The sequence below is a fragment of the Lates calcarifer genome, linkage group LG13 (assembly GCF_001640805.2).
Source record: "Lates calcarifer isolate ASB-BC8 linkage group LG13, TLL_Latcal_v3, whole genome shotgun sequence".
NCBI lineage: Eukaryota > Metazoa > Chordata > Actinopteri > Centropomidae > Lates > Lates calcarifer.
Window position 1 is genome coordinate 3,081,008 of NC_066845.1, and position 25,025 is coordinate 3,106,032.

A 25,025-nucleotide genomic window follows, 5' to 3' on the forward strand; every position below is an offset into this window, starting at 1 on the left:
CGATAGAGGAATCTGAAAATGTACGGGAGCAATTTGCACATCTGCTCAACTCAATTTGGGCCACTCTACACAAGCACAAGTCTCGGTTGAGATTTGTTTTCCATTTAGCTGCTTCTTGTGTCAAACTCAATTGAATGACCACATAAAACAAATTGAAATTCATTTGCTTGAGGGGGATTTGAAAGAATTACTAATAGAGAGACAGGAGCGTGGGGGGGTTATCTCAAACAAATTGTTGACAGTGAATATGAAATAAAAGCCACCGTCAGTGTGTTCCTATGAGGATCAAATTGGAAAGGAAACACAAAGCAGACTGGCTGTTAATGCCACTTTATTTTGATCACTGAATATCTACTAAACAGTTATACATGCATCTCTCTCTTTCACTCTCTCTAGCTATAATTACTCTGTCTAGTGTTTGTTTTGTATTAATTATGAATGATAACACATAATCACAATGAGCACACATGTCCAAATTATTCACATTAGTGACCGTATAGTCTAATTAACACAATTAATGAAGAACTATCAATTTTAGAAAAATGTACTTTACTGGCTAAGCAAATTTTAAAGTATGCACATATTAATGTAAAGAGAAACTCATCAAAATCACAACTATTTGTCCTTGAATTTTAGTTTGTACAGAGATAAAATTTAGCAAAAACAAAAGACAGAGTGGTGCTTTGAGCTAAATGCTAACATGCTCATAGTGACAATGTTTATCCTGCTCACCATCTTAGTTTGAAGGGACCATGATCTTTCATAGTAACTCGTACAATAATTGTTGAGATATCACTAAAAAGCTGAAATGTCAACCTCATGAGTGTGCTAGAGTAAACATCAGGAGAACACTGAAATCAGTAAGACTTATCCTCCGGGGACAATGAATGGCTGTACAACATTTCAGTCCATCAAATTATTCCATCTTGGACCACAGTGGTGAACAGACACGCCACTGCCATTCCTGGAGTTGTGCCATTAGCATACATAAAAATAAAGACATGCGGCCAGCTATGTTTCATTTATTTTGTTGCCATCTTAGGTGGGCAGAGACTTGGCACCAGTAATGGATGGAAGGAAATCCTGTCCACCATTTGCTGCATACCTCAAATGCAGCCTGCCAAGACATTAAGAAAGATTAATTCACTCCCTGCCTGTAAGTAACTGTTGACCCCCAGTTACTGAATCCTTGCAAAGCTGATTCCAGCTAGATTGCATAAAAGCATGTAGAACAAATAAAGCTCTCTCCTTTTCCCCAACTCCCTGTGGTGATCCTGTTTCATTTAACCAGACTAAAATGGAAGCTTCTCTCCATTCCTTAGATTTAAATATGACAGCAAGTGGGTGACATGCTTCATTTTCACTTCAAGATTAAAGAGGTCTCTGCAACATTCCTGTCAGCAAGACATCTGCACAGAAGTAAAGCATGTGGAAGCTCTTTATTGATGTTCTGATCAGCCTTTCAGGAGAAAGTCTCTATGGGAACCAATTTAGATTTAACAAGTCTCCTATGGGGGTGAGAAGGAGGGAGTGGGCTTCAGTGAGTACACTGTCACCTGAGGATAATTGGGGACATGGAAGACAGGATATAAAAGAAAGGAACAATAACACGCCAGGGAAGTGGGAAACCCTCCCAAGATTGGAGGATAAATGAGGAGCATTTCAATATGAGCATGGTATCAGCTACAGGACTCCACTGGTGCTTTTTTTGGGGTTCTTATAATCACTGGGAAAGCCCAGGACTTTGCTTTAGACACCTAGTAAAATGGTGTGAACCTGATTCTGGGCCTCTAACTCCCATATACAAGACATGTGTTATTCTTCGGAGGGAATAATCTCCAAATTAACATAGTACTATAGTGTTAAATTTGAAGCAATAATTTGACACTTGGGAAATATGTTTATTTGCTTTCTTGTTGAGAGCTAGATGACAAGTTTGATGCTATTCTCCCATCTGTACAGTAAGCCAGTTAGCATCTTAACTTAGCATAAAAAGGAACAAAAGGAAAGAAAAAAAGAGGGGAGAACTGCTAGTCTAGCTCTGTCCAAAAGGGACAACATCCAACCCCTAAAGCTCACTAATTGACATATAACTTGGTTGAAATGTCTCAGCTGGAGATTCAGCTGTTTGCCTGGTAAATGGTAAATGGACAGCAGTTTTATATTGCTTCTCTTAAGTGTTTCACACTATAGGTCACATTCACCCATTCACACACAAATTCATACAGCACTTGTTCTATATCTTGCTCTACGACACACTCACAAATCAATGGTTACACCATCAGGGGCAACTTGGGGTCTGGACACACAGACTGGAGGAGCCAGGGATCGAACCACTCACCTTCCAATTAGTTGGCAATCCCGCTCTACCTCCTGGGCCAGACTCTGGAGGAATTGTGTTGGGCATTCATTGTTCTCTAAAATTTTATAGTTTGAATGAATACCCTGTTAGATGATGCCTTGTTTGACAAGGTAACACTTCCTGACATTTCGCTCAAATTAGAATTTTCTAGCTCCATTAACTGAGAAAAATAACAGCAAACATTAAACTGCGGCTTAAAACATTCCTTCAGAAACAAATGAATGACAAAACAGACACTATGTCAAGGTTTTTTGTTTGTTTGTGGGTAATCTATCCTAACTACCATGGCCTTAATTGAAAAATTTAAAAAAAAATGGCACTTTCAAGTCTGACTAGTTACACAGTACATTGACTCTGTCCTGTGGGGAGACAATCACATTCTATTCTAGTTACTTTAAATGTTTAATTGTCCTCAGTATGGAAGGCAAACTTTTATGTAAGCACCACAGGTCAATTTATAACAAAACAACCAAGAATAAACAGTCTGTCATTAGTTTGCGCCGCTTCAATTTACATTTTAAATTGATTGCACCAAGAGCGAATTAACCGTCAACCCCTGTAAGTACAGAGTGTACAATCAAGCCATTAACAAAGATGTTCTCTGGTTTGTGATGTGCTCTGTTATGAGACAACTGGGATGAATCATACAGCAACAGACAGCCTCTCCGGGGGACTGCATGGCACTTACCATTCATGTTCATCAGATGGTTATTATTTCTGAATTTGGTAAACACTTCAGCTTTTCATTTGTCAACATTCCTACACGCACCCCACACTGCTCATTTCTGCAGTCCTCTCTTCTCTCTGTTCGACCTCCTATCTCTACAGACTGACAGGATGCCAACAAAACAGTTTCTCATGTTTGAATGACTGAAGGTAGGAATAAATAAAATACTAGAAAGCTAGTTTGGTGAGACTTTTTACACTGAGGAACTGGACTCTAACCAAGTCTCAATTTTTCTATTTTTATATTTTCCCTCTCTGTTATGTTTTGAAGTTTGGCTGACAGGCAGGTCTGAGCGTTCACACTTATAAAGGTTACAGGGAGTTTTAAAACTGCCAAGTTTATTTCTAAAGTAGATGTCTGTCAAAATGACTGGCTTCTACAGACTCACCACAACACATACACACACACACACACACAAACCTTCACAGAGACATTTACTCGAACACACACACATACACACACACACTTCTCTGTTATTCCACCTGTCTGTCAGTTCTTTCTTCTTCACCCTACAGCTGAAGTTCAAAAGCTGAGGTGTTCAGGACATCACAAGCTGCAAGCTGTAGCACCAATGCTGATTTAGTAATGGTATGTTAATGGCTGCTGATGGTGATTCCACCTAAAGGTGAAGCCATACACCACAGACAAAGAAGCAACAAACAACAAATTTTGTTTAAGAAAATGAATAGACTTGTTGCTGGTGGCATTTGTGTCTGAATTCAGAGGTAAATATTTCAGTTCAGCTGTAAAAAACAAACAAACAAAAAAACAAAAAACAAATGTCGATTAATTCCTGTTTACATCTTACAGGTGAGCTGTGTCCAGCAAGCATGGGATAAAGGGTCTAGTTTATCTTCAGAAAACAATGTAGATGCAGATGCCGTAAAGATTAGTATTAAAGGCTGAAGTGTTGGAACACACATTGTTTGTCTGAGCTTTTGTTCTCAGACTGGCTTTACTTTATTCGGTAGATGACAGACAACGATCCTGCTGTTGTGTAAAAGAACAACTAGTCTAATGCAGAAATGATCCAAAGACACTTGTCACGTCATTAAACTTTTTCATAACACCAAAAGAAAATAAAAAATACATTTGTAGATTGACTAAAGATGGACATGGAAGAACCAAATACAGTCAAATTATTATTTACATGTGACACACCCAGAATTCTGTTTGCAACCTTTTGACCTATCATAGTGTTTGCTGCAGAAAAAAATAAACTGCATAGCCTGCATGCATATTACAGAATGGTAAAGTAGATCTGCCATATCTCACCAGAATTCACCATGAACAATGTCACATATACAGTACTAAAGTGCAAAGTATACATTTAGCAAATTATGATCCCTGTCTCCATGAGAGAGCCTATGCATGTTTGAGATTTCAAAGCTACCCTGTGGAGCTGTCTTCCAAACAAACACGTTTCATGTTTCTTACCAAAAAGTGTTCTGTGGATCCTCGAAGCTTAAAAAAATATCATGAATTCATTTCCGACCTCATTTACACTTGGAAAGCTGTTACTGTAACATCCACTGGCAGGAACATGTATCACATCATCCACATTCTTTCGTGTGTGTGTGCACAAGATACAAACACAACAGGGATCCAGAATGCTCCATAGCGCTACCAGTGGTCAAAGACTCCACAGGGTACCTTAAAAGAGGAAATTTATTCAATCTAAGCAGTGAGCATGACATTAAGGATGAACTGCAGAGTTTTCCAGTTTATTTGTTTACATTCATATCTTTAAACATGCTTAAAATAATAACGGTAATCAGTGACAAAGGCTTAATCATGAGCCAAAAAAGAAGAACCCTTAAAAACACACAAGGTCCAGAGAGAAAAATTCTACCTCTGTATCACTACAAAATGCTCATCAAATCCTTCTCTGACATTTATTTCTGCGATTTCTCCACAATTCACCATTCTGGTCAGGTATTTTTTTTTTCTCCCAACAGGAAACTAAGTGATTAGTGTTTTTTGTCGCTGTACGCCCATGTCCCTCAGTGCGACTGGCTGACCAAAACCACTGCAGTTCATCGTTAACAACATTAATTAGACTTTAGGCATTGTCACACAGCAAGAGTAAATTTTGAATAAATAATAGTTTTCCCATGTACAAAGCAAAAACAGACTGTACTGTAGCTATCTGAAGAGAACACATTTTTCTCAGAGTTATGACAAACATGGAACATTGATATGGAGCTAATAAATACAGTCTTTTGTGGTGATAAGAACATTTGCTTAGTTTTCAGGTCACACTTGATCTTCAATGACTTGTTTCTAAAACAGTTTCATAATTGAAGGCTACTGTTACAAAAAAACTTAAGTAGAAGAAGAGAGTTTCATGCCTTAATGTCTTGGGTGGAATGAAATGTTATGTGTCAGATGAGGGTTAGGACTAAGCATGTAGTACACAAGGGGTCAATAACTTTTTAGGTTTGGACAGATGTTCAGTAAGTTTTGTTTTATCTGGAATCTCTGGTTCATTTAACCTATATCCGGTGACATGTTACAACCCACTGAATAACTTTGGTTAACATTTTTCAGTCAGTACCTTTAAATGTATAATCCTAATGTTTCACAGTCCAAAAATATATACTCATAGGTAGGTATATATATATATATATATATATGTATATATACACACACACACATTTAATAAAGCAACACACACCACATAACAATGATATGGTGATATGAGCCACAGCTGAGGTGTTAATCCGAGGTGTTTGAATGTGTGTTTATCTGCACACTTCCATGGATTTTCAGCCCAGGACCGGCTCAGAACCAACACTGGGGTTAAAGCAGGTGACACGGAGAGATATGGTTCTTCACTAGCCGATAGCAATCGGACTGTGAAGCCAAAGCAAAGCGCTCAATGCTAAATTTCACTTCTCCATTGTTCAGAGCATGAGCTTATTCACCAGTGCTGCTAAGCATGTCATATTACATCCAAAGCTGAATCCAGTTTAAGATTTACTTGCATGACATGGTAGACTAAAAGCAGCTGCTTGATCACTTGATTGCAAGCTAGGCTATGGAGCAGTTTATCTCATATTTTTAAACTCTCTCATCTGCCTGATACCATGGACTTATTATTATATATTAAATATACAAATTATGTGTATCATTATCTCATCATACTGAAATACATATTTTTTTTTCTTTTTGTGTCCTGTACAAAATCTTTGAATGCTTCTGTGAACTACCCTTGCACTACACTTTGCATGTCTCCCTGTACCTGTCAATTTGAATGAACTTAATTTAAAAACTAAGCTGAACTCTCCTCAGGTGGTTCTCTTTTGCAGGTCCTCTGTCCAGCTCTGTGAAGCCTCATCTCTAAAAGTTTTGCAGTTCAGGAATGTTCTTGTAGAGGTCCAGTGAATCAGGATTGGAGAAAGCCCCTCTCTGTGCCACCTCCCGGCCTGCAATCACCTGCTTCACAGCCACTTCAACCTTCTTGCCACTGATGGTGTACTGCAGAGGGATGAAGAAAAGGGCTGTCATTCAAACCAGAGCTGACTTTTTACAGTTGTAACCACTGTAATAGGATAATCTGACAGGTTTGCTCATATCTGATTTATATTCCTATTTCTCTTACAGGAATGTCTCTGGTCTCCAGCAGCAGCGCAGGGACGTGTCGGGCAGACAGAGCTTTTCTAATGGCTCCTTTAATCTTTGCCACCAACTCCGGGCAGAAGGGCTTACCAGGTGCCATCTTTAAGAACAAAATAACTCGCTCTTCTCCATCTGTGTTGTACTGCGGAACGCAAAGACTGTCTGACACTTCCTCAAACGCCTCCACTGCAACAGAGATGAGAGGAAAGGAGAGGGCAGAGTAGAGGACAAGGAGACAAAACAAAAGAATGAGGAGAGCAGATGAGAAGCGAGGAGAAGAGGAGGTGAGAGGTGAAGAGAGAACGGTCAGAAGAACAGAGAGGAGGCGAGGAAAAGATGGAGAGTTGGAAGAGTTTGAGGAAATGGCAGAGAACAGAGAGAAATGTTTCACCATGTGTAACTTCAAAACTAAGCACAGAAACAATGTGTTCCTGTTGTCAACAATATACAGAAATTGAGCTTTTGCTTCATTCTGATGGCTCAACCAATAATGGCATATGAACAAACTTTAAAAATGGATGATGGGATGGCAATTAACCTAACATAAAGACCACATAAAAAAGCTTTTGCCATTTCCTTTTATCCTCTCTTACGCCTTCACCCTCCTCCACCTGTAATGTTCAAGACTCACCAATGTTGTAGATCTCTGAGCTGCCAAATCGGACTCCGTTGGGATTCAACGTACCGTCACTGCAAAGGAAACAGAAGTTCAAGATTCAAAACTCTAGTGTCTTTCCACACATCATACAGTACAACACACTGCAATAGAGAGAAACAATCTACCAGCATACAGAAACAATTTCAGTTTCTATAATGTTCTATATTGAATCTATTTGTATCTATTTGTTTCCGTATGTGTATACTTCTGTACTTTCAGTTTATCTCCCTTTACCCTGGAAGAACTGCACCCTCTTATAGTTTTTTGATACAAAGCAATCTTATACTGTGCCATAAAACAACTTAAGAGTAGATACAGGCTACCAAGCTTTGTGAACAATATATGTAGTGCTGTGCCAAATCTCAGGCAAAAAAAGCCATTTTAAAGTATTCAAATCATTCTCTTCAAATGGGAGAAATTAAAAAATTAGCATCTAATATTTAATATCTGCAATCTGCATAAATTATATTCAAACATGTCCATTAGCATACTACTCTAAATAAATGAATCACTTAAAATGATAGTGATCAAACAATTTTGACAACAGTGAATGGCTGACCTTCTGCCCAGCATGACAATGCCTCCTGTCTTTGGGTTGATTTTACAGTAGTCTCCATGAGCCCACACACCTGGAGAGAAAGAACAATATTCATTTTAATACAAAAGTTCCTACTTTGCTGAGATTTCTGGTAAGAGAAAAATACAATAAACAACAATAAAACAACAATACATGTAATAAGAAAACAAAGCAACATAATAAAAAAGATGTTAAATGCTTTGATGTTACATCAACAATTATTTGGACTGCACTGCACTTTATGATACATGTGGTTCTTTTTTTGTTTTTTTTGTACAGATGTATACTGCATATAAGTTTGTGGTCACATGTTATATTTGCGTACTTACCAGGATATGTAGAAAAGTATGCTTTGTGGTATTTGCTCCCATTCTCATCATTCCAGAAGTGTGTTGGCTGGCAGGGGATTGGCTTTAAACAGACAAGCTCACCACTGTCTCCCCATATAGGCTTACCTGTCCACACACACACACACACACACACACACACACACACACACACACAACACACACACACACCACACACACACAGATTTCACAGAAATAAAATAAAGTTAAAGGCTTCAGATGTACTTTGCCACAACACACACATACACCTGGATACACATCCAACACAGATACAGTATAAATCACTCTCAGATAAAAAAAAAAAAAAAATCACCTGGTAATGTATCCCACACTCAAGAGAACCCACACTTTAGTGTGTGGTTTTACACAGCCCTCGCCTCCTCCCTCAGGACGGTGTTATAGGCTTAGAGACCAACTAAAATAATCCCAAACTCTTCCTACAAAACTACCTTTAAATTATCCTTCAATCCACTCTGCTTTGAGGTGGTGGAGACATGCCAGTACAGCCCACAGCAGGGATTGGGAGCTGGGGAACAAGGGACTAAAATCAATGAGAAAAACATAGAGGGCTTTGAAGACTCCCAGCAAGATGAAAATGATGCTTTTTTGTTTGAAATGTTAATAAAAAAATAAAGTGTACCTTTATTTATCCAGGAAAAGTTCACTAATGACTCGCGCAGTTTTTCAGCCATGGCTAGTGTCAAATTCATGCCAACACATACAGATACATGCCCATATGGAATCAACCAAGTATAACAATAGTCTTGTGCTGGTAGCTACCAAGCAGGTCCAGAAGCAGATGGAAAGCTAGCTTTTAAACATCCTTGTGATTAATTTTCCTCATTAATATTTTTACTGTCCCTCCTAGGACTTAAACCTGCAACTTCTACATGATCCCTGGACCCTGTTGTCAATGTAGACTGCACCATAAATCCCTTAACAGCTAGAGATTTGCTGAATAGAAATAAAAAGCAATAGTTTTCCATTTCTAAGCCATTCACCCTCTCAATACACACACTCTTACCATCAAGGCTCCAGGCTTCCACAGCCATGCCAAGGTTTCTAGTTTGGATCTCGCCCCGATACACAGGAACTGTTGGGTTCTGTCCCATGAAACATGACACTATGTCGGTGCCACCTGGTGGGAGAGAGGTGAGAGATAAACAGACACAAAGGGGGAGAGATTTAGATGGCTGATGGAACACCTAATTTAAGGTTATTGTGTGGGGTTATCATTCTAAGTAGAAAAAAAATATGTTTGTCCTTAAATGTCCAGTAAAAAAGAAATTGTTGGCACTTGTCTGACAACCAGCTAATCAAATAATCAGATAGTTGTTTCAGTCCTGAAATAACATGATAACAGGCTTGCTGGGGAGTTAATTTAGCCCCTTGTAGCCAAATAGATAAAAAATAAATTAAAATCAATGTAGCTTTAAGTTCATTGCAGTAACATTATAGTAAATTACAAGTGAGTTCCACAGAGATCTGTCTCAAATGGACAAATATTTCCTATTTTGTTTAATTCAGGTTACAACACTCCCAATGAACTGTACTGCAATGTACAGGAGTGAACCTGTGTGAGGTAACAGAGCAAAACGACAGTGAACACTGACCCAGAGACATTACTAAACGTAGTGTTGGTATCAGTCTGAAATTTTGGCAACACAAACTGGCAGTGTTAGCACCCTGCTCCTCCTCCATTGACCTATATAGGAGTTCTACTCTGTTTCAGCACATTCCTAAAACTGTCATGAACACACACACACACACACACACACACACACACACACACACACACACACACACACACTTCCTCTGCCGCAATATCCATTTGTCTCTCTCTACCCCCCAATCATTTACTATTTCTGACACGTTCTATTCATCTCCCTTCCCATTGTTCCATCTCTACCTCCCTGTTTCGTTCCCTCTCTGTATCACAGACTCCATCCATCCATCTTGTTCACTTCCTCTCAACCGCTCTCTGCCCTTCTACCGCGCCTTCCTTCTCTCTTGCTTTTCTTTCTGTTCTTTAGACTCATCCTCTATCTGTCTCTCTTTCTGCCAGGTTCTTTATTGAGCTTTAATTGGCTCCCAGGAGGAAGTGGAAACTTTGTCTTCTGATTAAACACACACACCTATAGTGGGAAGACACGCTATTATTTTATTATTACTCTCACTTTAATGGGTGGGTACACGTACACACACACACACACACACACACACACACGTAGATCAAGCCTTGCTTTCTTGGGATGCCTTCCATCAGCAGCCATTTAGTGTGCATGTGTGTGTATTGTGTGTGTTTACACAAGGTGGTAATGTGTCACACTGATCTGATGGTTTTAACAGCACTGACTGTTCTGAACAGTGACTAAAAAGATTTTTTGAACTCCCCAGTTTGTGTGTATATATAATTGTGTTCATGTGTGAGTGCAAGCCTGCTTTCATTTGTGTAGGTGTGGGTGCTTTGAACATCCTCTGGCACAGTTTGGGGTCAGACAAAGCCACCAACCGAGAAGAAAAAGTCAACCAGCTAACCTATATATGCACTCATACGTTCAAAAATTAATTATAAAAAGAATGCTTGTAATGAAAGTCACAAGAAGACTTCTTCACAAACTCAAATTCAATACTTGTGCAGACACACACATGCAAACACAGAAAACTCACACACAGCATAATGGAAAATAAAAACTGAAGATGAAGGATTTTCACCTTTTTCTTTCCTTACTGAGAAGAGAAGAGAAGAGAAGAGAAGGAGCAAAAAGAGGGGTGACATATGGGCAGTCAGATGGAGGTATATTAGAATGGAGGGAATCCAGCAGCAAAAGTGTTAAAATCCCCCAATGAGGAGCAATGGGGTCTGAAATCCCTGCTGATGGGATAACGCACACACACACACACACACACACACACACACACACACACACGCACACACACACACAAACACATGTCCTGAAATACACAACATCTCAAAAAAAAAAATCATAAACCAAATAAAAATATTCACATATTAAGCCCATGTTTGCCGAAACATTCACACACAGACCCACACACGCTGTCACACAGGGTGACATCGGCAAAGGGGCACATCACATATGTCATGGCGACCACCAGTCAGTCACATATGCTGTGATAAATCCCGAGAACACACACACACACACACACACAAAGTGTTGACCTCAGGGGTCAAGGTTAGATCGGTTGGCAGCCAACAGGGTTGCAACCTGCTGTTGCCCTTGGCGACAAGGAGGATACTGACTAGGGCAGGACATGCTGCTCTGAAGAGCATGCACATAGTTGCACAGACACATACATGTGTTTGCACTGCCTCATTTCCACACATACACATTCACACAGAACTAGTCCTTTGATTCCAATTTCTTCTTTAATCTTAAAAGGATAATTCCACATTATTTACAACTTTCATTTTCAGGGTTCTGGCCACCAATCAAACTGAATATGATAACGATGAATAGGATGTACTCACCAAAGTAATGACTGAAATCTCAGAAAGCTGCAACATTGCTCTAAAGGACAGTTTGTGCAGTAATCTCACTGTTCACCTTTATTTTCTCTTCCAAATAAGCCTGCCTACCCGAGGGTTTGTTTAAAAGCCAAATGACTCTCTACTCATGTTTGCCCCGACAGACTTGGAATGTGTCCAAAATTACTCCCTGTTTTCTATGTACTGCTTTATATATACAATACAGTACAGTTTCATCCATCAGAACTTTAACATTTATGCATTATGGAGTACCCTCACCCTACTTTTTGCTGAAACTCCCACAGTGAAGGCTTCACATTTGATATAAGTGTGGATTAAAGTTGTGCGTCACTGTACCACTGAGTGATGGTGCAAAATGATGATGCAGTGTGTGTTAACTGAGTTTATAAACTATTGAGTGTTTATTATGTAGAGAGTGTATGAGTGAATGAAGGACAGATCATCAGTCACAGACTTGGTCATCACAATAGCCACTTAATTCCATGCAGGATTTTATAACAGCAAAAATAACATGGCACAATCTGTTCCGTTGTCCCTCTCTTTTTCTCTTCATTTCTTGCCACACTTCTGCCTTGTGGCTGACATTTCAGTTGACTTGCTTGTGTCCGGTCTTTCTACATGCATGTCACTGTGAGCATGTGTGTCCTTCCATGTGCTTAAGTGTGCATTTGGAGCTAAATGCTATACCCATTATGGTTGTCATTCACAGTGTTTGTTTTGGTGCTGTCAATGTGTGCGAGAGTGACGCTTCAAGCTGCCGCTCAATGTGTGTGCATGTGTGCGAGTGTGTGTGTGTGTCTGTCTGTCTGTAATACGTCAGTCACCCAGGCTGTGCAAAATGTTAAACGTTTCAGGACTCACACAGAGACAGATAGCATTCTATTGCTCTGTCAACATAACAATGGGCTTCGAGGGCCAGTGTGTTTGTGTGTGTGAGTATGTGTGGTGGTGTTGTGGGTGGAGAGGAAAATGTACAGTTCTATACAATTTATTTTTCTGAAGTGTCTTTGTATGTGTCAGTCCTTTTGTGTTTGTTTCAGATGCTTTGTTGCTTTCTTTTGCATTTGTGTGTGACTGCCTGTGTTAGTGCAGGAGACACAAACAGAAGGGAAAAATTGCTCCCATATGCTTAAATGAAATTAAAGCATTAGAAAAATTAGTAAATATGTCCCTCTATCACCTGAGATGGAGCCCAGTAGCACGTTGCTCTTGATGCAGCGGTAGACGTAGTCGTAGCTCTGTGGTTTGAGAGGAGATCCAGTTGACAGGATGGTGTGGAGAGACTGGAGGTTGTGTGTTTCCGCTGGGGGGGGGGTAAAAGAAAAAAAGGAAAAATGAATCAAATACGTGTATGTATTGTGCAGTATATCTCTTTATAAGTACTTCATGTTATTGCATTGACATTGGTTGATCTGTATCATTGGTATTAAGAAGTAGCCTTGAAATGTTTGGTCAGATTCTTAACCTTGTTTGCTTAGTCTTGTAATTTTTGAGCTGATATTTTGTGCTCTAAATCAGAAATCAGAACACTAAACTAATTTTACATTAAGAAATTAATTAAGATGAACAATACATTCTTGTATGGCTGCTTCTGTTAAATGATAACAGTAAATACAGATTCATTAAGATACTTATTAGATATTTATTAAATAAAAGGTTTTGTAGAGCTTGAGTTTCAGTGCTGAAATTTTTTGATCCACAGAACCACACACAGTTTCAACATGAGCAAGTGCCTGTGAACAGCTGTGGCTCCATGCATCCCTACATGTTGCGTTAATGCAGTATGTCACCCTGATGTGACACAGAATACAAGCTCACACGTACTACCATGCAAACACACACACCTTTAGCTGTCGTCCCCAAGATCCGTGTGCACGCACTCTGTCACACACACATGCCCAAACTACAAGCCAATAACACCCTGCAAACTAATAAGCTTTCAGCAACCGACCCTCACCCCATGAGCAAATAAACACAGGCGCACACACACACACAGACACACACATACACACGCAGTGGGAACTCTTGCAACCCCCCCTACTATGCCTCCAGGTGTCCGGTCCAAATGTCAGCCCAGGGAAAAGGGCCTCTCCACTGGGGCAGCCAGTGAAGAAGCTCCCCCACCCTCCCCAACCCACTGGTGGCATGCTTGTATGCGCAAATGCACACAGACACACACACACACACGCACACACATACGTACAGATCTCCCTCTGCCATTCTCTCTTTCTCTAATAAGCATCCAAACGCACACACACAGTGCCAACTGGACCAAGTGGTTGGCTAACTAATTGAGGTGGGGCAGGGGGACAGAGGCAGACACATGGATGGACAGACAGACGGATGGACAGACAGGCAGGCAGGACAGACAGACAGACAGACAGACAGACAAAGAAAGTGCAAAGGTTTTTTTGGACTTTTTTTTTCATACCTTCCTGTTTAGCCATAGAACTGTTTAGCTAATTTACAAGTTGCAGACAGACACACACACAAAGCACCATGAATAAAGATTTGTGGTGATTATAATAGCGCAGTGGGAACTGAGACACACAGCAAATGTTTATGCAATAAACATTGGTAATGAGTGCTAATTTAACATTGGGCGAGGTGAGGAGAGGAGAAGAAGGGAAGGGAGGGGAAGAGAGGTGAGGAGAGGACGGGGGAGGAGAGGAGAGGAAATGGGAAAGAAAGAGAATGGAAAAAGTGAGAAAAGGTAAGGACAAGCAGGAAACAGCTAACTCCTTTGCATTAACTGGAACTGGCAATTTACATGAAGATGAAGAGGACAATTTGAGAGTTTAGATGAGGGGATGAAGATGAGGACACAAACAAAAGAGAAGACAAGAAACAAAAGAGCAAAAGCTTTGATATATAATTATGTAAACCAAATGTCAGCTTATTAACTGATCTGACTGGTAGTTCCTAGTCATTTCCCCACCTAAAGAGGTGCACTGCCTTTACTATGGCTTACTATGGTTGAAATACCATCATTATAAGCACTGCTTGATGGACTGAATTTAAACCAAATTAAAGATTGGAGCCTAACAATTTGAAAAACTGTCAAGTGCTCTGTTCTATTATAATACAGTATGTACCTTTAAAAAAAGAGCACAGCAAAGCAGCAATAATTTTAGCATGCACTTTTAAACCGACGTTTTTGTCACACAAATAACAGAAAGAACTGCCTGTATGAAGGTTAGCAGGAAAGCTAATAAGCACTGGCACAACTTTGATTATGTGCAGAGACCTGGTTCCCTCTCTAGAGAGCTGTGACACTAAAAGCAATTAGATGGGCCTATCCATGACTCACATGAATTATCATAACAGCACTTTTATCCATTCGATTCAGTGTCAAACACCAGAACACAGGGCAAACTGTTGATTCATGCAGTAAATGGCATAAAGGACATTTAGAGTCAAACAGCATCACTATTATAATCATTATCATGTCCATCTGTTCTTATTGTTCCAAGTTCCATTCTCACAGAGTATGTATGTGTGTATGTGTGTGTGTGTGTGTGGGTGAATACATTTCTCTCTCAGTTTCTACTTGTTATTTGTGTGCATCCATGTGTGTCTCTGGATGTCCTGTATGCACGCTCACGTAGGTGTGTGCACAATTGTAGTCTGTGGACACGACTCACCGGGTTTCAGGTTCCTCTCCTGCAGCACAGACAGCCACTTGGCCCCAGTACCAAAGATAGTGATGCTGGAGGAGAGAAAAAGATAGACAGCGATGAGAAGAAAAAGGAGGAAATTAATTATTTAAAAGTATAATACAAAGGATCAGTGAAGCATTCTTTTCCAACATTAAAATAAACATAATTGAATTTCCCCAAAGTGGATGATGGTGTCCATTATTTTGGGAAAGGACAGAATTTGCGTCACAGTTGCTTGCAATGACAGCCACTGCAAAAGTCCTCCTACACGTGCTGTATTCTGCATTGTGACAGCAGAAACTTTAAACAACAGAACCAAATTAGAAAACATTATGAATCATCCTCTTGGGTGGTATAATGAATATTGTTGCCAATTTTCATGACAATCTGGATGGTCATTGTCGAGATATCTTGCTCGAGACCAAAGTGTTGGACAGAATGGTGGATGGACAGACAGGCTGACATCATGATCCTCACCATCACTTTGCACCGGAAACTCAAGATTATGTCGAATTAAAATTAAACAAGTAACACAAGTCTTCTCCAACATATCATGCTTAAGTGCTCAAATGTTTTTGACTACCTTGTCCTCATCAGGTTGGTGATGAGTATAACAGTATATTGACGAGAGGTTGGATTGCCTTTTTAAGTTGTGCCACATGAGTGCAACAAAATAGTTCTTGCCGGTATTCAAAAGTGTCCCACCCTGTCACTAGAAAGACACACCGTTGCCACTGTTGCACTGCCCTTGTGACTGTATAATGTGACACAGTATAACGTTATCAGGGGGCGGTAAGTTTTCACACAGCTTTGCACAAATAAATCGACTTCTGCACTGCAGCCTGGGAGGTGATGTCACATTTTACTACAGTGAGACTGTACAGTACACCTCACTGAGATTTTATGTAGTTGTGGCTTTAAGCTCTGTGTTACTTTGGTAGGCAATTCTGCTGCTAGTAGATGAGCTTGATCAGCGAAATCATGTACTAAGGAGAATTTAGTAGCACACAGACAAGTGCAGGCGGAGATGAATGGAAAGTGATTGTAAGCAAAATGCCAGCTTTAATTTTGTTTGTCAGTGTATTTTTTGCATCCCTGACAAATAGAGAAAAAGTCTTGGGTGACCAATGAAATGTTCAAATCAAACAAGAACAAGAAGTTAAAACTACCTGACTCTGAATTAAGCACAATGTTTTATGTAATATATCATTCATTATGGCAAATTCTATTTTGTACAATTGCCATCTCTGCACTGCAGTAATTTAGGATCTAGTTTTTGCCAACCTAAGAGACCTGTCTGGAGTTCCTAAATTCAAGAACATCTACAGAATTTTGATGAATAGCTTTTATTCTCAAGTTTGCACTTGTAAAAGTGAAGTGAATCTGGCCCTGGAAAACAAATCCCCCCAACATTAAATTTTAGTTAAAACAACCATACAAAAAGGTTGATCACATTTAAAGGAGGCTGGGTGGTAAATGGAGATACAGCATCAACTGGCCTATACTGGCAGACTAAGCTGGTAGCAAAGCAGCTGATGAATGAGGCAATGATGGTGAAGCCGGAATGAAGGAAGTGATGCAAGTGTGACTTCAGTGCTCAGTCTGAACTGATGTAATACTAAATTGTTCTCCTTGAATCTATGCATGACAAGCATCATTTCAATGTCTCTGTGCTGAGTGTAAAAATATATATTAAAAAAAAAAAAATTACTGAACAGCCTTTGCCCTTAATCCCATCTGCTCCAGTGGAGCTGCTCAGTATCCTGGTCATACTAGGAAGTTCCCAGGAGAGGAGAGTGTGTCACTGTGTAAATGTAAAGCAATGTGGTGCTGAAACAGAGCCTGTGTGCTCAGTCAACCCTTCGTGGATAGATAAGAAAAATGAAGAAAAAAAACTGATTGGAAATTGACTTTCAACTGAACAAACAAAAAAAGAGTCAAATGCAATAATGGTCAGTCTAGCATGAGAGGACAAAATGTCTCCTTTGTAAATGTTCTACAAGGAAATAGTTCAAAGGAGAATGTATTGACAGGATGTTTGCACACAACAACCCTGAAATGAAATGATTTTGGAAGATGCTTCTTCTGTGAGTGGAAGTTGCCCTGACAGCTGACAACAGTCAGACAACATGTGGAAGGGAAGAAGTGACAAAATGTCACTTCTGTGTTCCCCTGCAGTTTTAATTTTAAAACAAAGGGCCTTTTAATGTCTGCTGCTGTGAATGGGTGTGTTTGTCTCAGTCTGTGTCTTCTTGTCTTTTCAAGTTATTTCTGTTGACACTAAATCAATCAAATTGCCTCCTATCACTATGGTAACCATGTCTGTCAATCAAAAATAAAAAAGAATCTGTCTCTGGGATGCAAAACAACTGTCTGGTGCTTGATTGGTCAATAACCAGGAATTGGTTTGCGGTGAAAGATGTGATTTGCTCACAGAGGTTCAAATCAATCGCTGGTAATATAGATTGTTTGTTGGGTTAATGAAGGTGTTAGACTGGGTGAAAGGGCAAAGATCCTCAAAAGTAATATGTCAGATTAATGACATGTGCACCTCTTGTCTTACACCTCTTGTCTATGCTTGCCCCTGCATGCTTCACACTTTCCCATCCTGCTTACGCAAGTGTTAAGGACATATATTGTTGGATTGGTTAACAACAACATATATATTCAATACTAGTTAATTTCCAGTGGCTTACACTGCATAGTTATTTGCATTCTTACAATGTTTGATATATTTTTGCTTTAGCAGAAAAGAAAACATGCTGGAAAAAAGTATCACACACTAAAAAATGGCAGTAAATACTGCTTAAGTATTAAGAAAAAGAAAGAATAAAAATAATGAAATAAATTAATACTTACATTAATCCTTCCCATTTCTAAAATTCCATTTGCTGTTAGCTTCCAGTTTTGAAAATAAGATCCAATTTCTTTATTCTCTCCAAGTAAAATTTAAATAAATAAATAAAAAACAAAAATCATGAAAAACTTAAATTAGATTGTACTGTCAATACACACCTTTATTTGAATAATAAGGGTGTGTGTGTATGTAGATGATGTGTATATTTTGTATGGTTTGGATGATATGGGCTGTGTTCTCTTAGCCACCAGACGACAAGCATAAACTCATACATAAAGACCCCATTTGTCATCTGCACACTCACACAGTCACTCTCCATTCCATCCATCATCTCTGACCCCCCATCCGCATCTGGATTTGTTCGCTGCTGGCTGCCATGGAAACGGTCACTCTATTCTGATTGGAGGCAGGTGGCCAGGTGTGGCTGCTAATTGGGTGTTTAGGATGGAAGGAGGAGGAAAAGCTGTGAGTCTCTGTTTGTGAGACTGTGCTCCCGCATGTGTACATGCACCTGTGTATCTGTTTCAAGGGAGACATGTTACTGGAAGCTGCTAAGTCAATAAGAGACACTCAAAGACAATCAGATACAAGAGCGCCTCTGAGCAGCTATTAAGCTAATATGTCTCTATGCATGTTAGGATGTAGCAAATTGAAGTCCCACTTGTCAGTGTATCTTTTCTAAACTACTTTCGCACTCCTCCATCCCAGGGAGAATTGTAATTGCTCTCCTTTCCAGGTGCCAGAGGCTACAAGGAACAGTTTGAAACTACTGTTTCATGGTGAAAACGTTTACAGATTTGCAATTATTAAAAATATGAAGCACTATGTCATTTTCAAAATCAATACATATCTAATTTATCGGGGTACCTTTAGAGTAATTGCCATGTATACAAGAGGAAATGCTCAGTATGATAGACCACCTCCATCTCATTCAGGCTGTGTTTTTAGTACTATTGTTTTTTAAATTAAACTCATTTCCTATGAACCCTTCCTCTCACAAACAGGATTCTGATACTCAGCCCCCTGCCCTGGCATGCATCTCCTGTCTCACATGTGTTTCTCAAATGACAGACATATTAAAAAGTGAGTTTTCCATCACCACTCACTTTCTCTTTCTTTCTTTCTCTTCCTATTTTGAGTTATAAAGTATTCTCCTTTTGTGTTATAATCTCACCCACTGGCAGACATTGAAAAAAAAACTGTAAATTGATATGCTGCATTTAGCACCTTCAACAAATATGGATGTTGTTTAGTTTGTGAACAAAGAATCTTTGTAAAGGATTTGATGAAGACACAAGCCCTCAGTTTATAACATTTAGACGCAGCTTGAAAACGAGGATATTTAAAATTGTTATGCCCACGTGTCTAAAACTGTAACTGAGCTGGCAAGATGCAATCTGCTAAAGTGTATCTGTAGTTATCTCCTCCAAAGAGGATAGCTGAGAATTTTGCTTGGCATTAGCAAAAGACAAGATTTCCATACAGTGGAGAGTACAAGAGTATAGGAGGAATCTTTTCTCTGTCATATCAGTCCAAAACATAATGGACAAAAGATGGAAGAGAAGATAAGAAGATCCTCAGAGAAAACAGAGGTCCCATACATGCATGGAACCTGTCACAAGTATGAATGCTGTAACCTTTTGCTTGCTTCACCCAGGAATACTGCTGATTTTGTTTCCACTACAGTCTCAGTAAATCTCCTTTTGCTACATGGCCCAGGTGGGGAAGTTTGTCACAGCATTTTGAGGTTATATTACATGTAATAATTGGGGTAAAAGTGAGACAACATATGAAGAGTGCACATTCTGTCTACAGTATATTTATTAAAACTGACATCCATGTTTCTGGATTAACTTATTGTAATACATTTTGTGACTGATTTTCCTCTTAGGGTTTAAGCTCCATTTTATTCAATTTAAGACAAAAGGTACCTTTTATTCAAATGCATTTGGTTATTCCTGTTTATGGAAATAAATCAATTTATGTTCGGCATTGATGTCTCTATGAAAAGCTTCAGCACTGGGTTCCTTCAGGTGCTCAGGTGTGCGTTATTTCATCTACTAATTGCTACATTTTAGCTGTACATGAAGAACTTCTTACTGTGGCTCACATTTGTTAGATGGTCTCTCTCAAGCAGATTCTCATGGTGGCAAGCACAGAAAACTGCTAAATAGCTAAACATAAACTCAAGTCTTCTGAGACTATCACCATGCTTCATTTGTCTCTCACCTTTTTTTTCCTTTTCTCAAAACAGCAAATCTATAACAATCCATTAAGGCAAACAGAAAAGTTTTTTGTGCAAAATTGCTGGTCCTTTCCCATGACTGAAAATGCCATCTTTCAAAAATATATCTATGAAGAGATTTAAAACTGTAAATGTCACTTGTTCAGTGAGATGTGCTAGTGAAACTCAAAAGCAAATAGTTATTACAATTCCACAACTAACAATTTAAGTTTAAGGGTCTCCAAAGCTTGGACAGATTTGGCCCCATTTAAAATGTCCAACCTTAATCCATAAGATGAGGGTGTAAAAATTTTCATGTCAGTCTCTCCCATAGGGGGTTTTCTACATAGCACAGGGATGTGAAAAATGTGTCTGAGGTGGCAACATCAGTACCTAATTGGTTCAAAAATCTCCTCACAGTTTAAAAGGTTCCATCTGTCTTTCTGTCATACTGGCAGCTCTACACTGAATTCATTTAGGTGGGTAATATTTCTAACAGTACTCTAACCTTGTTCACTCTATTTTCCCATTTCTCATTTAATATTTTGAGGGGGTAGACAAGCAGTATGTTTGAGAGACAAGAACATTTATCTCATCAAGAAGCTACAGCGAGCCAAACGATACTCTTGATATTAACTAACCATAAAGCTTCAGAAACTGTTATAATCCCCCCTCTACTAGTTATTTTAGCAATGAACCAATCATCATTTAAAGTTCTTAATGTATCTGATAATTCAAATATCTAGTGTAATTGAGAAAGGAGCTCATTAGTTTTGGGATCTACAAACAGATCGTGTTTCATGTTTCTGTAGGAGAAGTACTTTTTCTTGGCACTTTCACTCTATAGTTGCCACTGCTCCCCATCTGTGTCACTGTTTTCTCCCCGTTGCTCCCTTCCTTGCTGAAGGCAATATGCCATCTCTACTGCACTGAACAGAACTGTCTTAAAGGATCTTACTTCTGCTGACCACACTGATTTTCCCCCATAATTTAACCAAAGGTTGAACTAAGTATTACTGAGTATCAAGCTATAGGTTACACAAAGACAAAAAATCCAAAAGTATTGCTGTTTTGAACAAAGAAAAGTACACATAATGCACACATATGCATATTCTTCTCCACCTCATCTGTTTATTCATATATTCTGACACCTTGTTGTATATTATTGCTGAGATGAGTGTTAATTTAGTGCATTTTCAGTGTATTCTTAAAACCTTATAGCAATAGTTTGTTAGGTTTCGGTTAATGCTTTATTTTATGGGTACTGTATTTTCCAGCTTATTTCCTGGAGACTTTCTTCATAATTTCCTAAAAATCAGCTGGTATTTAGCTGTAATTCCTTGGATATTTCAGAGAAAGGCCTATCCAATTTGGATCTAATTATAAAGGAAATGGAGAAAGTATTAGCTGCTACAGCTACCATTATTTTTTTCAGTTCTTGAGAGAGGGGCTAGTGGTGTCAGATGTTTCCTCTCCCTGCCTCTTTTGTGTATAGTGAACACATTATGTGTATATTTTGTTTAATATTTTGTTTTAAAACTATACACTAAAATTAACTAAATGATTGTGAATGACTGTATTCAGTAATGAATATGGCAAAAGGCCTGAATTTAAAACAGATAATAAAAGGGAAGCTAATGGTCAAACTGGCTTACTGTAGTACAACTCAGACTACTGACATATCATACTTTGGAGATAATTATCCACTATATTTTACTGTCTAACTCAGCCGACTGTCCTACCCCAACTGAAACTTTAATTAGAAACCCTGAGAGAATATTGAGCACACACAACTAGGATAACCTTTGGGAAATTTAAATACAAGTACATGATGAGAAAAAAAAATATCTGCTCACCATCTTTCCTATTAGATTAACTGCCATCACCACAAAATTGTATTCTTGGCCATTTGGGCTTTTCTCTTGCAGTCTTCAATAGACAATAGCAGATCAATACCGGGTTTAACATCTACTGTTTATGGTGGTGATAGTGACTGGATTTAAAGTGAATTACTGTATGGGAAAAAAATGTGAAGATGTTTTTCAAAAATGTAATCAGTTAACATGTAATACCTTGTCTTCAAATGTCACAATGTCATAATACACCATCTTATAGTGTGAACGACCTCTAGATTAGATGGCAAACTTTAGATTTCAGCTGCCCTGACTGTCTTGTTGTTTGACCTGGGACTTTTGGGTCCATCCAAATTTACAACATCACCATCAATCTCAATAACAACAGCCTTAAGGGATGGCTGACCCTGCTGACTTAAAACAGCCTGTTCAGCTGTGTAGAACACATCACTGCAGTTTCAAAATGACAGCGAGGCAGCTCATTTGTGGTAATCAATAAGCAAGTTTGGGTTGCCTTTTGTACGTCTGAGCCATGAAACTGATTTTAAAGTTTTGTGAAAGAACTATGCCTCCTCCAAATCCCAAGGCATTCACTACAAACAGTAAAACTTGTACAGCCAATGCCTGGTGGCTTTATATGACAAGTTTTGGCAAGTCTAAAAAAACCTGTTCCTATTTTACATTGCTTTTTTCTAACTATACAACAAAGAGCAATCTTACTAATCTATGACATATAAAATGAGGCAAAATGACCCACACTATACCCCACTGCCCTCATCTTTCTTCTATATTTTTCATTTTGTCTCCTTTCCAATCTATCCGTGTCAACTGATGTGACCTCTGTTCTGCAATTCTAAATTAGCTGTCATATATGAGTGAGTAATCAAAAAAATGTTCAATGTATGATCAGCTGCTGTACTCTGTTTTCAATGCATGTTATAACCAGCAGATCTTTATTCATGAGTCTGTTTTTGTCCCATGAGTACCTTCCCCTTTGCTCCTGCTCTCCTTTTGTCTGTATGCATCTTTATATGTATGCATTATCTTTTTCCTTTAATTGTCAGATTTTTCTACACACTCTCTATTTGTCTGCTATGAATACACAAGATACTAGAAGGAAGAGTTTACACTTGTTTTTATAGCCATCCTTTGTAAGATGTAGTTACAGAAGTCCTAACACCAAACCCTGATGATTTCTGTTAATGATTCTTATAGCTTAAACCTTGTATGCAAGACATAATGTCAAATCTCAGTCTGTTACATCTTTGTAGAGGAAAATATATCACGAATTCCATGAATCATCTTGCAACTTTGTGGAGAATCCTTAAGTAAATGTATTAGTACTTTTAAGATGTTGCATAGATAATCATTATCACCTAAATATCAATATGAACAACAACAAAAACCCTTTATAATAAAAGTATGTTTTCAAAGGGCAATTTGGGGTTTCAAATAAAAAATCTTCTTCCAACAGAAAGCAATAAACAGCTGAACAATTCAGTCACTGTCACTCCCTTTTGGCAGCCTCTCTTGTCTGTCTGTGTGTATTTGTGCATGTGTGTGTGGCTAACTCACCCCAGCTGGTCTGTCAGGTTCCACAGTACATCGGGTGTGGGCATTAGTGGTGAACCGTCATATAAAACCACTGAGGCTCCCACTGCCAGAGCAGACACCAGCCAGTTCCACATCATCCAGCCAGTCTAAGACCACCATAGATAGAAACACACTGGTCAGTTTATCTGGTATGAACACTCCTTTCTCATCAACATGGATAAAATGGGTAAAAACATCAATTCCTGCAGACTGTGAATTATGTATCTGTGGTCCACAGGATTGTATTTCTCTTTTTACTCCACGCTGAGCTACTGCGTGGCACCATCCTTCATATGTACAAATAAAGGTGATACTGGTTCTACTGCATGAAAATTAGCTACAGTACAACACAGGATACATTGTGTGCAGGAGCATGCATACAATACCAGCCAGCAGTGAAACAATTAGTTAGGGTACTGATTACTTAACTGACATTTAAGAAGTTTGATTAAAGGATGACTATGGAATTTTTCAACCTGAGCCTTATTTTCTGAGCCATGTTTTTGTCTGTAAATTATTGATTATGGACAAAAATCTTTGCAACTTGTCCACTTTTGAGCAAGAATGGTATACCTGGCAACCAGAAACAATTGCTGCAATATACGATAGAATAGTCTGTGCTTACTAAAAGTGCTTGTTTTTGCCACTAACAGGCTCTGATTGTTGTTATAAGTGTCTGACAAGATTATGGATAGGATTCCTACAGAGACAGAATTCTTTTTATGTAATCAGAAACATTGCTATATATCACTACCAGACAAAAACAAGTTCTGAGAACTTGCTATGGAATTTTTTTTAATATTCTGACATTTTAACAATTAAATTCTTATTCAATTAACTGAAAATATAATCAACAGATTAATTGATTCCCTCAGCTCTAACTACACAGGCAATTACTAATTTAGTTACAGGCTGAATAAAATGGGTGAAATGCACTCAACAATATTTTTTTCACATGGAACTTTATTTATAATCTGAAAACTTTCTTGTATGATGCTAATTCTTGAGAGAATCACACTCTGAGTCCACCTAATTGTTC

The 25,025-nt window shown here is 38.8% G+C and overlaps 1 protein-coding gene across 1 annotated transcript in view; it reads right to left on the reverse strand.

Annotated features, from left to right (window-relative positions):
- Positions 1-4,739: 4,739 nt before the first annotated feature.
- Positions 4,740-25,025, reverse strand: part of aacs (acetoacetyl-CoA synthetase) — a 34,102-nt gene continuing 13,816 nt past the window's right edge. Inside the window, exons 10-18 of the mRNA XM_018671956.2 lie at positions 23,969-24,093; positions 15,445-15,509; positions 12,981-13,103; positions 9,317-9,430; positions 8,275-8,400; positions 7,928-7,997; positions 7,342-7,400; positions 6,694-6,896; positions 4,740-6,569 (exon numbers count right to left, since the gene is read on the reverse strand). Coding sequence (XP_018527472.1) covers positions 6,432-6,569; positions 6,694-6,896; positions 7,342-7,400; positions 7,928-7,997; positions 8,275-8,400; positions 9,317-9,430; positions 12,981-13,103; positions 15,445-15,509; positions 23,969-24,093 — 1,023 coding nt within the window. The 3' untranslated portion in view covers positions 4,740-6,431. The remainder of the gene's footprint in view (positions 6,570-6,693; positions 6,897-7,341; positions 7,401-7,927; positions 7,998-8,274; positions 8,401-9,316; positions 9,431-12,980; positions 13,104-15,444; positions 15,510-23,968; positions 24,094-25,025) is intronic.